We start from the raw sequence: 17,121 nt of genomic DNA on the forward strand, positions 1-17,121 counted from the left end.
GATAGAGTATGAGATGGATCTTCACATCAGCCAGTCTCAGGGTCTCCTCCTCCACTTTTATGGCTACTATCCCGAGAGCTTGGGCTAGTTTAGGAGTACTCTTTGGTGAGTTTCCCCTTCCTCTTAGGAAGAAGGTGGTGCTGAAGGAACACTCTGTTGAGGAAGGTAGAGAGAGGGAAAGAGAGAGGCTAGAGGGGAGAGAGAGAGAAAGTGGCGGAGGGCTGAGAAGAGGCAGGGAGGGCCAAGGGCTGAGAGGGGGCAGAGAGGTTGAGAAGGGGTGCAGGGAGGCTGAAACGAGGCGGGGGGCAGAAGGGGCAGGCAGGAGGGATGAGAGGAGGGGCGGGGGGCTCAGAGGGGAGGTAGGGAGGCTGAGAGGGGGGGACCAGGGGTAGGGACGGGGAGGCAAGGAGGTAGGGAGAGGGGGCAGAGAGGATTAGAGCAGGCGGGGGGGCCCGGGGGTTTACGAAGAGGGGCCAGAAGGGCTGAAAGGGGGGCGGGGGGGGCTGAGAGGGGAGGCGAGGGCTGAGAAGGGAGGCGGGGGGCTGAGAAGGGAGGGAGGGGGCTGAGGGAGGCTACGGGGCTGGGGGGAGACGGGGAGGAGCTGCAGCTCCTTGTTTAATCGAGTAGAACCCTGGGGCAGTCATGGCACTGGGACACGTGCAGGGTGATAAAGTAGATCATGAGGACCATCGGGGTCAAATAGGTTTGTTTGTTATCAGCAACCATGTTTGACCTATACGTAGATGAGCATGAGACTTTCATTGGAACACTAGGGGAGGCAGCCTGCTCTTTGATTCAGATCCTACTATATGTAGATGATATGGTCTTACTCTTATCCTCGTTGAGGGACACTTGGTTGCGCTCCATACCTTCTATGAGACACATGACTTTAAGGCCAACCTTGATAAAACCTTAAACATATCCCAAGCAGCCATGCATAGACAATACTTCACGCTTGATCGATTACCGGTGGAGGTTGTCACATCCTATACAGACTTGGGGCCGCATCCCATACATACTTGGGGGTTCTGTTCTCTAGCCTCACTTTGACAATGTGGCCAGTGATGCAGGCCCAACTGAGCAAGGGATACACCACACTTGCTAGATTTGACCGACAGTGCTTTCACTCTCATTTCAAGGATTCCCAGACCAAGTCTATTCTCTTTGACTCCTTGGTGCGTTCAACATGCATGTATGGTAGTTCTTGTTGGGGCCTTGACATATTAGAGACATATAAGGCTAGAGTGGAGAGGCTCAAGGTTTTCTTGTTGTCACTGGTCCATAGTAAGCCATTAGTTCCACACTAGATGGTTATCGCTGAGTTCGAGCACCTCCCTTACAGCTTGATGCAACATTCCAGGCTATCACATACTTCTACGAAGTGAGGGATTATGGGTTTACCTGAGAGACTGAGGTAGGTTAGCATGGCTGGGCCTATCTTCATCGATGGCTTTAGCAGTTGAAGGCGATTAGAGGTGTTCGTACGCACGTACATGCAGATGGTTTGAGGGCTACATAAGACAAGGTACCCTCCTTTAAGTTTAGCAGTCTGTTTCACCACCTACCACAAGGTCAACCGGGTGATTGGGAGGATCTCTTACAGCTACACACATCTAGAACCTGGTTTTCATCCAATGATTTTCATGTGAAGCTCACCTTCTATAGGGCCACAATGCTTATGGATTCTAGAGGGGGGCTTCATCGACCCACTAGGCTATACATGGATCCATCTCCCCCATATCGATTGGGCAGTTCCGTGTTTCATAGCACGGACTACGCATTGAGAGTGGGCGGGCTAAGGGCAGACCTAGAGAGGGTCGCATTTGTACTCTATGTGATCGGCAGGAGATCGAGTCAGAGAAGCACTTTGCTTTTAGATCCCCCTTGTACCACAAAAGATATGATGCCATTACTATTGACTCTTAAGAGATTCTCTGCAATTTTCTGTCCTACTCAGATCAGAGATGGTTGGTGACTTTTATTAATGAGGCCATTCGACACAGAGACCATTTGCTCAGGACACATAGACAAGATCATGGTGCACAGCCAGGCTCTACTCAGAGATGGTTGTCGACTTTCATTCATCAGGCCATTCGACACAGAGACCATGAGGACACATAGACGTGATCACGGTGCACTATCAGACTCTACTCAGAGCACGATCACTGAGTTTTTTCAGCCAGATAGCACAAACTAGTAGGCCTAAAGTAGACGGCAGAGCCAAGGCATGTAGTGAGAGACATGACAGACTCCCCAGTGGGTCGATGCATAGATTAGGCTCATGGATCTTCCCGAGACCGGACATGGCCAACAGGTGTGACAGTGGCCGAAGGATATGAAAGAGACCAGGAGGAGCATGAGGAGGTCAGAGCTCACACAGGACACATGCCTCCACCCTGTGGATGTACATATGAGATGGTTTGTAGACGCCGCAGGATCTTGTTACATAGGGGACGTACTCGCCGCTTCATCTCCAGACGATCCAGGATGATGGCAGCTTTTCGGAGGAGACTTACTCATGGAGATCTCGCCCCACCAGCCGCTCACCTCACCTTTGCTCAGATTTGTACTCTCATAGCAGGAGGCAGAGTCGATGGACAGGATTTCCAGTATTATTTTGGTTCTCAGACTCCGTGACACCTGGACTTGTATCTTTGCATTGGCATATTGTACTCATCCCCCCATTTTGCACCCAGGGGCGGTTTTCTTGCATCTAGTTTACTTTGTATTTAGGCTCAGATTTGACATTATGTACTTTCACTTGCATTGTATTGCGTAGCACTTAGATGATATTCGACGATGCCTCTTCTTTGTGGCACGTTGATTTTGTGCTATCTTGTATGCAGAGTTCTTGATGTCCCATGGGCCCATTTTGGCCTTTGGTGGACAATAATACACTTTCTTTCTTTCTTTCTTTCTTTCTATATATATATATATATAAAATGGATGCCTACCTACCTACATACATCCATACATGTGCAGGTGTGCGTGTATGTGTGCATGAGTGCACACACTTGCATGCACATGCATGCGTGTGTCAGTGAATGAATATAAATCCATGTATGTATGTATACATATATGTACATTTACACACACATGCATGCACATACATGCCCACAAAAGCTGTCAAACTGGTCAATCAATGAAATATTGCACAAATGGATCATGTTTCCCATCACACCTCTAAAAGTTTAGGGCGCTGGTCCATTATCAACCCCCCCAAAATCATGGTTGGCCCCCCTTAGCCACATGTAGAAGGAATCTATCCCATGGGGCTGCCTTTCAGCACCTTTGTTGGCCTATCCAGCCCACATGACTGGGTTTGCATTGTAGGCCCATTGACATTTTCACATGCAAAGTCAAAATTTTGAAAAACCAATGGTTTTCTATATATGTATCTATGTATGTCTGTCTGTATCTATTCCTTTGGATGCCACGTCATCTTCCAACCATTGAGATTTTTTTTCAATTTCTCATTTTCTCATAGGAGTGCCCTACTCTCTTCTTTCTGGGTGTGCACATTGTGGGGAGGCATTTCTGTATTTGAGTAAACATTCCTTGACTGCCTATATAAGTGGAGTGGTATACTCCATGTACTCATTTGTAAGCTTTTTAAAAGTACCCTTCATTACTTTGAGCAAGTCCTGCTGATGGTGATGTTGTGGGTGCTTATCCCTGTCTCCTTTTTGGTCCTTTTCATCTTGTGGATATCTTCAATATCCTTCTATCGAACACTGTGTATTAGAGTGTGTGATGTTTGAGAAAGTTTTTGACCATTGTGTGTAAAAGAAAGAGCTAGAGCAAGTGTAAGAGAGTAAGAAGGTGTATACCCTTGTGAAACAAGTGTGCATTTGTTTGTGTTTGTGTGGGGTTGTGATGACGAGAATTGAGATTGAGTAAGCAACAAATGTGCAATGCAAAACACCATTAAAAACCTAGTATAAAAAGTGTTTTGAGTGCTCCAGGGGTGGGCCACTCATGGGTTGTAATTGGGGAGGGGGAGGGGGCTGCAAGAGGCCTGAATAGAAGTTGATGTACCTAGAAAGGAGGGCCTAGCCTATTTTTAGGGAATCACATGACTTGACAAGTGGAAGGACTACGTATGAGGGGAAGTGCAAAGCCAAGGTAAATGGAAAGAGTGGGGGGAGAATGGGGGAGTGTGGTGAGGGAAGCCGAATAGGTTAGGAGGTCACTTGAAAGCCTTTCTGTGACTAGCCTGCTTATGTCCACTTTATCAGCCCATCCATCATGCCTCACCAACCTAACTGTATCCTCCTTGTATTGGGCTGTTGACTGTAGATTTGCTCCATAATTACTATATGGTGAGTTAGCTAGTCTTGGCATAATTCTATTTTAACTTGTTTTGTGGTACATAAGGTTGATCTTTTTATACAGTTATCGAGTACTTCATAAACAAAAGAAGATAAATGTGACATGTAAGAAATATGTGCGAGTAAGTTCACTTCAATTCTTATGCCATTTTCAGTGTAGTTTCTTACTACAAACACAACCTGTTCCATGTTAATGGTGAAATTGTATGAATGCAATTTGAGGGAGGCAAGGAGTCATCCCAGGGGCATCAGATTTTTTGGGGGTTGAAATCCAAGAACTTTTGGATTTCCAATTATGAATTTAAGGAGAGAAATGTAATTTTTGCTGCCAAAACCAAGAGCTATTCAGTATGGTAGGCAGGGGATTTCAAAGCATCATGTGTCGAGGTTTTGCTCTCATTTGTGGTGGATTACTAGGGCCAAGAAAGTCTCATACTTTCTTTGGCTAACTAGTCATTTGGTATTCCAGTTGGCTCTTGGCTTCAGCAGATGGGTAGGCAATCTTTATGTATGAGATGCCAGTTGACAGAGGAATCTAGCAAGCACTGTTTGTGGACTTGCCATATCGCCAGGGTGGTTTGGACAGGAGTTTTCAGATTATTCTTATACATTACCTCTGAGTCCTTAACTTTGATGTGGGGGGTGGCTCTTTGGGGCAGAGGGTTCGGTGCTGTTGCTCTATAGAGTCAAAGGTAGGTAACCATGCCTAGAGGCATTAAGGACATGGCTTATATCTCTGAGCACCGTGGAGCTTCAGGGTCTGTTCTTACTTCCCATCCCGGCTCAGGACCTGTTGTTTTCCTCATAGGCGGGCTCGGCTTGGAGGTGGTTTCCAGCATTTTGTGCTCTGGGCAATGGCGGACATCCACTGCATCCACTCCCACTGATATATTGGGCTGATCTCATTTTTACTATCCGAAGTCAGGGAGAGAGATGCACTGAGACGTCTTCAGCCACTTTGAGAGAGATTGATAGCGTTCATGAGGACCTGGGATTGCTCCTTGTTTTTCCATGTTACTCCACTTGGGATGATTCGGCAATATAGACCAGCCCCATGCTTGTTTATTCATATTGTAGATGCCAGAGATAGAGTTCTCAACTCTCCCACCTTTGGTTTAATTCATTTTGAATGGAATAAATTACTCCTTACTGCAAAAGAGAAAAAAAACTATAATAAGATTTCTTGATGTGATGAAGGAATATTGTACCTGTTTTCCTTTCCAAGTTGGACAACATGTTTCTGCTGGTGGCATATACATTTTCAATAGGGATTAGTTGTAGTCATGTTCAAGTATATGTGCTGATCAAGGGTTTTACAAAAGAGTTTGTTGTAAATCACATTCATCTGTCCATGGTCATGATGTGAGATGTAGATTGTACTTGTTTATTTTAACAGGACATACTTGTTCCAGCCTTGCTGCGCGATGGAATAAAAGCAGTGGTGAATACTATTACTGTCTCTCCTGGGATTCCCGTGAAACCAATGTTGGCAAAGTATGTGCTTTACCTCTACTGTACTATTTTGTACTTTTCCTTCGAATAAATTTGTTTACTTGATTACTTTAATATTTATGCTTGTACATCCTTAAAGGTAAAATTGTGTGGGTCCATTTTGTTTGCCTTTTATTCTATGCATGTCTACATTTTGTTTTATTAATTAGGAATATAACCATGTTGCCCAAGTTGTTTCTTTAGAAGAAAGCCTCTAGGAAGATGCTTTTAAAAGTGTTTCAAAGACACTATTGGTTGGTGCATTAATACTTGAAGGTGACCGTGTGCTTCTCTCTCAAAAGAGCATCACCATTTTTTCATTTTGCTATATCTGTATGCCCAAGAAAATCCAAATCTGTCATCTCAGATTTATGTGCAAACTTCTCTATTATGGTTGTAATCAGCTTTCCATTTGTTGTTAAGTATGATCAAATCATACACCTAAAACACCTACAGAAACAGCTGTCATCACACCTAAAAACACTTACAGTAACAAAGCTGTTATGATCTGTGAATACATAAAGGGTATCAGAAGATTTTTTGGATAAGGTTTGGATCAGATTTGTTTCTTGGCACGTTCATGCTAGCTAAGAATCCATGAGCCTTAGCATACCATATAATGACTTGATCAATCTGCACACTGTACTCATTTCACCTTTCTTCACAAAAGCTGATGGCTGTTCCGTCGATAAGTCTTCCTGCAAATCACCATTCGAGAAGTTTTTCATTCATCTGATGTAGCTTCCAACCATGCTTTAAACGTGTCTATACTGCCATCTGCCTTGTGTTCGATCCTGTAAACCCTCATGCAATCAACCACTGAGAGCTCCCATTAACACATCATGCTCTATTTCCATGGCATTTGACTCTTTTTCCCGGAAATTTTGGTATCCTTGAAAGTGTTAGGCTTTTTCAATCCGAAGTACTGAAATGAAATTATCATTTGGGAACCTGGTCTTTCTTCTTGCATTAAGAATATGAAGTGAATGAACATCATATCTTTTCTTACCAAGTTCTTATTCTTCTCTAAATCAAACAATTGTAGGCTTTTGGCTGATCATCTCACTGTTTTCCTATGATCTTTAAACACATGAACATATGAAAGGTAACAACACTGCATATGAGCAACACTAGCTTATGACCCCCCCATTCCTTCCCGCGGTGCTATATTTTCCATAGCCTTTACAGGGTCTCTATTAATGACATCCAGCTGTATTCATAGCCTCTGCCAAAGCTTTTGGATACTTCTTTTCTTATGCATGCATATGCCATTTCAAGCAAGTTCTACTTGGTCCCCGCATACAGTTACATTGTGCGTACGAGGAGCTGTCTAATGCCCTACGTTCTGCAAACCTGATGAATGTTCCCAGGATTTTACAGCTGGCTGCTTCTCAGCAATACTTCTTTTTTTTTTTGCAAAAAAGAGACTTCTATTAAGTATTAAAGAAAACCGTTAGAGCAAGCTATACGGGAATACGGGATACACCATGCAATGCATGAAATGCTCAAGAGCCAAAAAGAAAGGATTGGGGCTGATAGTGCCATCTCAATCCGGTAGCAACCTCCGAGAAAAAGGGAGAACCACTCCAAACTCGAAGAAATACAGCCTCCTAGAAGAGGCTGGAAGGGCCCTGCATGCTAGCCCATATGGCTATCAAAGTGTGAACCGTGTCACTCCAAATACCCGTGAAAACGTGTGATGGGTGTATCTGGGTGTTATCCAAGGCCTGTGTGCATCTGGATCTCCAAATGTGCCAAGAGGAAATGCTAGCCAAAATCTCCCAAGAGGTGTCCACTGAAACATGTGAAGCTCTGAAAGGAATATGTGGTACATCCTACAGAGAGCAGGGCTCTATCAGTTGTCGGCGGATCGAGAGTGCCCAAGAAGAAGGCTCATTCTCATAAAACACCTGGGGCCCAATAAGGGATAACCATGCGACCGAGCCCCAAGTCATGAAGAAAGGGGAAGTATGAAAAATGCTGAGTATCCAAGCAACTCCTTTCCAAACAATTCTCGCTTGATTGCAGTCCCAAAGGCAATGTCGCACTGACTCCTCTGCAGAATGACAGCGAGGGCAAGTGGGATCAGCCCCAAATCGTGATCTCCACAGGTTCACTGCAATCCCTCCATGAATAGAAAGCCAAAAGAAAAGAGTGATCTTTCTATTTCTGAGGGATTTCCAGAGCCTCCTCCAGAAATTCCTACGCAAATCTGCGGTGATGAAGAAGCTATCCCAATGGGGGGGCTTTGGAGGGAATCCAACCTCTACTGCTCAGCTGAAATCTCTTGGCATTATCAACCATGAAACGAAAGAAGGGAATCAGCTTGATAAAAGCCTTCCAAGTGCCTACTCTGTAGGCAGGGCCTCTCTCCCATCCAGACCACTGCATATAATGGGAAGTGCCCAAAGGTCTGCCATGCTCATGAAGTATACTATCGTTCCAAATGATTGGCTGCCTATCAATCTCTTCAAGGGTAGAGGGCGGAACCCTTCGAAGAGTGTTCCTGAAGCTCCCCCAAGCTTTGAGGATGGCAGTCATGAGAGGAGAGACAGGAGACCTGAGAGAGGCAGAAGTAAAAATCCCAGCGAGGGCTGTCCACCCAATCATCTCCTAAGGTAGGTGTGCAAGCCTGAATGCATCCAAAAAAGAAATCCTTCCAAGGTTCTTGCCCAGGCATGAGTCCCCTCACCACCACCTTACAAAGCAATGCCCTACACTGCAAGTCCGGGTCAATGATATTAAGGCCCCCTTCCCATGTAGGGAGAATAATGGTCTCCCAAGCCACCCTCGCTGCAACATCTGCCGTGCCATCAAGTCCACTCCATAAAAAATTCATGACTGGTCTAATGAGCTGAGTGATGCAATCCCTAGACCGGCACTAGCAAGAACACACAAACCAGGCGGTGGCCAAGAGAACCCGGTTCACTACCACAACTTTAGAGGCAAGGTCCGAGTTTGGCTGAGCTCCAAAAAAGGAGCTTTTTCCTTATACTTTCTAGTATTGGGGCAAACTACTGTGCTAGAGAGATGCCCAATCCTAACTGGCATCCCAAATATCTGACAGGAACACCTCTCTGAATCCAAGAAAAGCCAATGCCAACTCCCCAGCCTGGAGTGTCCTCATCACTGATCCAAAAGCCAAAGGATTTATGCCAATTAATGTGTGCCCCTGCAGCTGAGCAAAAAATATCCAAGGCTGTCCGGAAAGAATCAAGTGACTGCGAAGAGGCCTCAATAAAAATAGCAGTGTCATCAGCCAACTCATAGTCAAGAAGCTCCTGCTCCTGTCTCAAGGGCAATCTTAACCCATAAAGCTCAACCTGAGATCTAAGAAAGATATGTTGGAGGTGATGGCCTTCACCCTTGTGCATGTGTAATAGGACATGGAAATACAAAGGAAAGGGGGGGAGCCCCCGCAGTGATGACACGTGTACACAAGGGAGATTTGCATCCCATAAGTCACTCCTACCTAAAGAAGACCCTTCAATATAAGTGCCTGTTGAGCCCTCCACAGTTTATCCCCTCCCAGGACCTTTTGGGGGGCTGTGGAGCTTTCACACGTGGCTATGGGACGGGCTTGGGGACCTCGCACCCGGTGTGTATCCAGGTGACACGTGTCAGCTTCTGCGTGCACCAACAAGATACTCATAGCTTCTATCACAAAGAGAAAGAGGAAGGGGGCTAAAGGGCATCCCTGATGAACTGATCTGGAAATTTGAAACCTGTCACCCCTTACCCCTCCAATCAAAACCTGGCTATGGGGTGATCTGTAAAGGGAGGCCACCCCTCTAATCCATGCATCTAAAAATCCAAACCGTAGAAGAGTGCCCTCAAGAAAACCCGAATCTACTCTGTCATAGGCTTTCTCAAAGTCCAGGAGTAGAACTACCAGCCTCTGCCCGCTTTGCATAGCCCACTCTGTGGCTTCCCAAATTATCAAATATGCTCCTGCCATGCACAAAGCCTGTTTGAGTATCATGGATGAGGTCTGGAAGAAGGGGCTGCAACCGGATGCTGATTGCCTTGGCCAGGATTTTGTACAGAGTGCCCAAAAGAGTGATGGGTCTCCAATGGGATACAAAATTCCTGTTGCCACCTTTCGGGATAAGGTGTATGAGTCCCTCGGTTAGTGAGTCAGGCATCTCACCCGAGTCCCAAATGCCCTGCAGGGCTGAAGTAATATGATCACCTATCATATCCCAAAAGGCTATTAAAAAAAAGGAGTAAGACCATTGGAACCAGGGCATTTGCCCTTATGAAGGGCGGAGAGAGCACTCTTGAACTCTGTGTTGGTAAAGCGTGCATCAAGTGAGCATATCATCTCTGGTGTGACCAACACAGGTAAACTCTGCCAAATCTCATCTCTAGCCACATCTTTGGCCTGTGTGTCAGGATCTGCGGAAAGAAGGGAGGCATAGAAAGCTGTCGCTAAGTGCATGATAGTATCCGGATGAGACTGCAAAACGCCGTCAGAGTCAATAAGCTGCTTGACACTCTCTCTACTATGTCTGGGACCAAGTGTAGAGAAAAAGTGTTTATTGACTCTCCCTCCCATCTGTATCCAAAAGGACTCTCGTGCATGGAAGGCATACTCCGCTCTCTAATCAAGCAATGTCTGCAAGTGAGCCCTTGCCATAGCAAGGCGCTCCTGTACCCAAGCATCTGATGGTCGTTTCTGCTCCTCCCTCTGCAAGGCTGCCAACTACCGGCAGATACCAATCTCCCGCGTGAGTACCTCACCTCGCCGAGCACTAGCAACGGAGTGATAAAAGTCGCTGATACTAGCATGTGCTATGGCCACATGTGAAGGACCGGCCACCCCCCCTGCATGTGAGAAACCCAGATCTCCAAGACTGCCTCTGTGAGGGTCTCATCTGTGTATAAGGCATTGGGGATCCTGATACTGTGAGACCGTTCTCTCAGATGGGGCTCTGAGATGGACAAAACTACCGGAAAATGGTCGGAAGTGGAAACACCAGGTGCAATGCAAACTGTCCCCCCTCTATCAAGAGCCCAGTCATCCACATAGAATCTGTCAATCTGAGCATGGATAGGCATCTGCACCCTATGGTTCGACCATGAAAAGAAAAGTGACTGAGACTGAACATGAAATGCATCATATGACCAAACATCTCTGCCACTGAATCTGAACAAGAAGGCATCCCAAGCTACTCTCTCGAGGGAATGAATACCACCTTCTCTGCCCCCTTACTTATCAGAAGGTGCCTCAACCATGTTGAAGTCACCTCCAATAATCCACGAATCTATAATGTCAGCCCACGAGAGCATCTCTTTCTAAAACAGAACACGGTCCCCTCTGTTGTTCGGAGCATAGAGGTTGAGGAAACCAACCTTACATCCGTCAATCAGAAGTAAAACCCACTGGGCCCTGGAGAGGGTTATGATACTGTGTCCAATGATCAGAGGGAGAATAGAATCTGAAACTGATATGCATGTACCTCCTCTGGTTCTCAAGGTAGGAAGCCAAAAAGTCTGGCCTAAAAGCAGCTTACCTGACTTGGAGCAATCGCTGACATCCAGTTTGTGTTCTTGAAGAAAAAGCATGTCTAGGGAACCACCTGAAACACCTGGATGGAGCTGATTCCTGATCAGCTGTCTGCAACGGCGATGAGGGATGCCGCCCAATCCCTGTATATTCCAACTGACTATCCTCATCGACGGGAGGAAGCGGGCTAGAATACCTTACCCAACCTGGTGGCGGAAAAAAATACTCCACAGGAGCTGACCTCTTGCCATACACATGAGGTCCAAGGGGAGGAAAGTCCATAGGTGAGAGAGAGAAAGATCTCTCAAAAGGGATGCCGATAACTGGCTCTCTGAAAGTGGAAGCTACAAAATCATCATCTGGGAGGTCAGAGAGGTCCTCCAAAGCGAAAAAGGAGTTCCGCTGAGCCAGTCCTGGGGAGCGGGTACGAAGGATTCCTACCGAAGCAGGGAGAGAATGTAAGACCTCCTTCCCTCTATCCACAGAAGGAGGCACCTGCACTGAGTCTTGATCAAGAAGTGTTGTGGATGAGGTGCCAACAACCTGGGCTGCTGAGCAAGGTATAGCTTGATGCTGGGGTGGAGTCGAACAAGGCTCCTGAACACTAGTCTCCTCCCGAGGCTCCAAGGGGGTAGCCTCCGAAGCAGTGGATGTGTGATCTGAAGTAGAGGGCCTAACTGCGATCAGAACCCACCGTGGGTCAGAGGTGATGCGGGGTGGAGGAGGGACTCGTGTAGCCCTAGGAGGAGGGGGAGGCCGTGTCTGAGGTGGTGCCTGTGGAGCGGTAGGTCCTGCTCTTGCTCTCTGTCGTAAGCTAGTACGAGCTGGTTGCTTTCTGGGCCTTTTTTTCTTCTTTGGGCAATCTCTGGCGAAGTGCCTCGAGGATCTGCAAATCCTGCACTGGTCCTGCCGACGTGCAACCTCAAATCTCTGGCGGAAGAAGGACCCATCGGGTCGCTGTAGCATGATGTGGTCATCTGAAATATTAGGGTCCTGGACAATGACCCTAACCCTAGGTACCCCATCCATCCTGACCGCCTTAGTAGCCGAAGAGGGCTCGCCAGGAAGAGGGGGGATCTCTGCTACCACACCAAATTTCTCGCCAATAACTGAAAGAAGCTGGTGATAAATTGAGGGGAGACCAGGGAACCTGATGAAAACAGAAACTCCTTGCTTGTCCTCTTCAACTGGGTCAAAGCCTTGTTGAAAGGGAAACAAAAAAATCCTCGTGTAGCTTAGAAATAGAAATCTGGCCTATAGCAGGTCTCTCGTGACGTCTGGGGAATCTAGGCACACCTGAAAGAAACCTCGTCCCAACAAACGAACATCCTTAAGGTGGGGGGCGAGCTCCTGGGGAAGCGCCGCAAGCATCCAATCTCTAGCTTGTGACCTGGAGGGGTGGGAGCCATGGATGCATGCGAAGAGAGTCGTGGAACACTCATGCTCCAAATCCTTTTGCAACTGATGTAGCTCGTCTTTTGAGAAAGTGACGGTTCTCGCGGCCGGTGTGGGCGGTAACGGATTGATTGAGTGGGAACCCATTCGTCAATGGAGGTGAAAAAGGCCAATTCAAATGCAAGGAAGAACTCCGTCCGCTTTCCTGAAGCCCAGGAGACCCCTAAAGGAGAATAGGGTACTCCAGATGAGGGGAGAGGGTGAAAGGAAGGAGGGAGAGAGAGGATGAGCAGAGGAGTCGTCAGCAAAGGGATAGGGGGGGCAGCAAGAGGAGAGGAGGGAGAGGAGAGGAGGGGGGGGATAGAGGAGAGGAGGAGTGGAGGAGAGGGGGGGGGGGGGAGGCAGAGGGAGCAGCAGATAGGGGGGAGGGGAGGGAGGAGGCAGCGCGCGGGGGGGGGGGCTGCAGCAGCGAGGGAGGGGAGTCGGGGGGGGGGTGTCACGATCTGTGACGTATTCCTTTGTCTATTTCTAGACTTATGGATGGTTTGATGAATGGACACTTGTGGAAGGGTATGCCCTTTCGACGGGACACTTCCTATGAGGCACAACCCTTCACAAGAGACATTCTATTGAAGAGACATCGCCAAACTCTTCATACAACACATTTTTCGACACCATGGATTGCCCAAGAATATCATATCTGACAGAGATCCTAAGTTTACCAGTCACTTTTGGATTTCACTGTTCGAATCTTTGGGTACAACTCTACTGTTCGGTTCAGCCTACCACCCAGAATCAGATGGCCAGACTGAAAGAGTCAACCAAGTTCTGGAAGAAATGCTTCGACATTATATTTAGTCACGCCTAGCAGCTTGGAAAGAGTATCTACCACTCCTTGAGTTTGCTTATAATAACTCTTTCCATAGTGCCATCAGCATGACCCCATTTCAAGTAGCTTGTGGACACACTCTGATCGTACCAACGAATTTTGTACTTCAACATCGAGTGGCCCTAGCTGATCAACTGGTTCAAGAAATGCAAGACATTCTACTCCAAGTCAGGCATCATATGCGAAAAGCGCAAGAGCGGTATCAACGGTCTGCCAACAAACATAGACGTCACCTGGAATTAGACACTGGTGACATGGTGCTATTATTTGTAGCCCCACATCGCTATAAGACGGTTAAGTCTGTGTTTCCTAAGTTGCGACCAAGATACTATTGACCTTTCCGGATCATCAAGAAAAATTCATCTTTAAGTTATAAATTGGAATTACCACCATCATGGGGTAAAATCCATCCGACATTTCATATTTCTTGGCTAAAGACGTACATTCCAGGCGATGAAGCAGTTCCTCCTGCAGGTGATTATGTTCCAGAAATCGAAGACGATTATGTTCTCCTTATTCCTGAGCGTATTCTGGACCATCGACAGCGAGAGACTCGACATCGACTTATTACGAAATTCCTTGTTCTTTGGTGAGATTTGGACGACTCTGACGCTACTTGGCAATCTGATGAAGACCTACAGCAGTACCCTGACATTTTACAGCAGTATTTTCAGAATTTACCGTGATATTTTCTGCATCAGTTCATTATCTCCACCAGGGTCTTATTTTGAGTGGGAGGGGATGTCACGATCTGTGACGTATTCCTTTGTCTATTTCTAGACTTATGGATGGTTTGATGAATGGACACTTGTGGAAGGGTATGCCCTTTCAACAGGACACTTCCTATGAGGCACAACCCTATGCCCTTTCGACGGGACACTTCCTATGAGGCACAACCCTTCACAAGAGACATTCTATTGAAGAGACATTCCTATTGTAATGTACCCTCTCATCAAGGGTCACACCCTTCACAAGGGGTACACACCTCTTCATGCACATACACTTTGGAGTACACACCTTTTCATGTGTGACTCTTCACTCTCTATATAAGAGAGGCCCAATTGTATGGATGACACACTACAGATACTACAGACACTCAAGCAATACAATTATTCCTTGTTCTCTGCTATTTCAGTCTCCTTTCTGTTCCTTAGCACATTTCTAAATATAGTAAATCTAGGATTTCTTACAGGGAGGCGGGGGTAGGGGGGAGGGGAGGGAGGAGAAGCAAGGAGGGGAGGGAGGAGGCGGGGGGAGCAGCAGGTAGGAGGGAGGGGAGGGAAGAGGCAGCGCGCAGGGGGGGCTGCAGCATCGAGGGAGGGGAGTCGGGGGGGGAGGCGGGGGGAGCAGAAGGTAGGGGGGAAGGGAGGGAGGAGAAGCAAGGAGCGGAGGGAGGGGGCAGCAAGGAGGGGAGCAGGAAGGAGGGCAGCAGGAGCAGCAGCAGTCCTCAGCAATACTTCTGAAGTCTTTGAAAGAATCAAATCAATGCTCCCATATACTAGTCACCACTATCAATTTTGTGGTGTTTGATTTTATAACCAGATGCTTCTCAGCAAGACTTTTAAAGTATTTGAAACACTCAAATTTTGTGATTAGCTTTGTTACATTATCGTCCCTATGGTGTTTTGGTTAGGAAATTGGGAGTAAAGATAGTGGTCACGGTAAGCCTAAGCAGCCTGAGGGGCTAGTAGTACTGGCTGGTGTCCAAACAGAGGGCTTAAGTGTAACATGACTTATTTTCTAGGTGGTCACTGGGCTTACAGGTGGTAGATGGTACAGCTGGTATGTTCTAGTAGTGTTCTACGGGATGGTTTGTTGAGGCAGGGTGGTGCACACTTTCTAATTGGCTTTGAGTCGTTTGTTGCTTGCACTTGCGTTGATGATGTAAAACTTGATTGAGATGGGGGTAGAGAACAAAGCGTGGAGTGTCCCAAACTTGAGAAGAGCGAGTTTGATTTTGGGTTGTGAGTACATGATCCTAACTTATGTACTTCTCATTTCATTCTAGCAAATACAATTATGGATCTTCTCCACATTTTCCACGTTCCATGCTTTGTTCTCTAGCAAGTAGCTCTAGCTCCCACACACTGCTCCATTCCAAGTTTGGGAGCACAATTTTGTCTCAAAGAAGTGGGCTGATTGACCTGTTTTTCACTTGCAGCTGCTGTTTTCTGCCTGTTCAAGCTCTTTTGGAGGTTTTTTTTTTTTTTTTTTTGGGCAAGAAGAGTGCTTCATGAAGTATGAATAAAAACCACAGAGCAAGCTCAAGTGCGGGAGTACATCATGTCAAGCATGAGAAAAAACAGCTCAGAATGAGCAAACAAAAATCTTTTGGAGGTTGTTGCACAGTTTCCTAGCTATTTTCAGCTAGCCGCCTGCTGCACAGCAGCTATACGACTGTGTTTCAGTCAGCTTCCAACTTCTGCAGCATATTTGGACCTGTGTAGGCTGATTTTGGCCCAAACATTACCGTTTCTGCGCACCCAGTAGAGTTCTCACTGAGGGTGGCGCATTTAGCTTCAAACCTATTCATATTTTGTAAGTATAGGTCTGCCTTGTTCAATTCTTGCATTGGAAGTATAAATGTTGTAAGTGTCATGGGGACGTGATTTTTGTTGTGCAAATAAATCTGTGGCCACTGAAAACCCCTAAGGTTTGATGTAAGGAGGAGGGTCTAATTCCTAGGTGCACCCACTAGGCCCAAATGCTAGGGGCAAGGCAAGGTTTAGAGGGGTCATAAAGTTGGGCCCAAGGGAACACCAAAGTGTGTCATTGGTAAGGAGTTAGAGGTTTTAATGAGCCATGTGACAGTCCCATGTGTGCATGTGATTCCAATTCTCCCTCTAGCTTGGGTTTTCTCTCACTAGCCTTGCACTTTGGAGCCTGTTACGTGATCAAACGTACGGATTTCTCACTTGCATCCCATCACGAAATTCGAGGCTGCTTGGGCACGCATTTCTAGGCTTGATGTACAGGTCAGTTATCACACATCCCGAGCCATTGATTGCCCACTGTGTGGACTGCCAAAAACAACGTGACCATATGATCTACTTTTATGGTCTTTCTTACCGGGATGAAATGGGCATGTTTACTGAATCTGTCAATGATTGTCCATATCCCAATATTCCCGTATCTGGATCTAGGAAGATCAAAGATGAAGTCCATCGCAATACTTTCCCATGGTCCTTGTGGTATGAGCAGCGGCATGAGAAGTCCTGGGGTCTTGTGCCTATCATACTTTACCTTTTGGCACGTAAGATATTCAGTTACAAACTTGTGAATGCCTTTCTGCATCCCTGGCTAGAAGAAATATCTCTCAATGGCCTGTGTAGAAGACAAAATACCTCGATGCCCTGTAGGAGGAGGAGCATGACATTCTTCCAAAACTTTGGCTCGCATATCTTGGGTCACACACAAATGATCATCTTTCACGAGAAAACCATCCTTCAAAGAATATTGGCTGGATGATTCCCCCTGCAAGATGTTCCTCTTAACTTCTCCAAAAT

General features: G+C 46.6%; 1 protein-coding gene across 1 annotated transcript in view; it reads left to right on the top strand.

The window, feature by feature from the left end:
* Positions 1 to 17,121, top strand: part of LIG6 (DNA LIGASE 6) — a 146,310-nt gene that overhangs the window by 68,062 nt on the left and 61,127 nt on the right. The window contains exon 10 of the mRNA XM_087384541.1: positions 5,728 to 5,825. Within this exon, the coding sequence (XP_087240667.1) occupies positions 5,728 to 5,825 (98 nt within the window). The remainder of the gene's footprint in view (positions 1 to 5,727; positions 5,826 to 17,121) is intronic.

The sequence above is a fragment of the Dipteris shenzhenensis genome, chromosome 14, assembly GCF_047967505.1.
Source record: "Dipteris shenzhenensis isolate YYH24624 ecotype China chromosome 14, Dip_SZ_1.0, whole genome shotgun sequence".
Classification (NCBI taxonomy): domain Eukaryota; kingdom Viridiplantae; phylum Streptophyta; class Polypodiopsida; order Gleicheniales; family Dipteridaceae; genus Dipteris; species Dipteris shenzhenensis.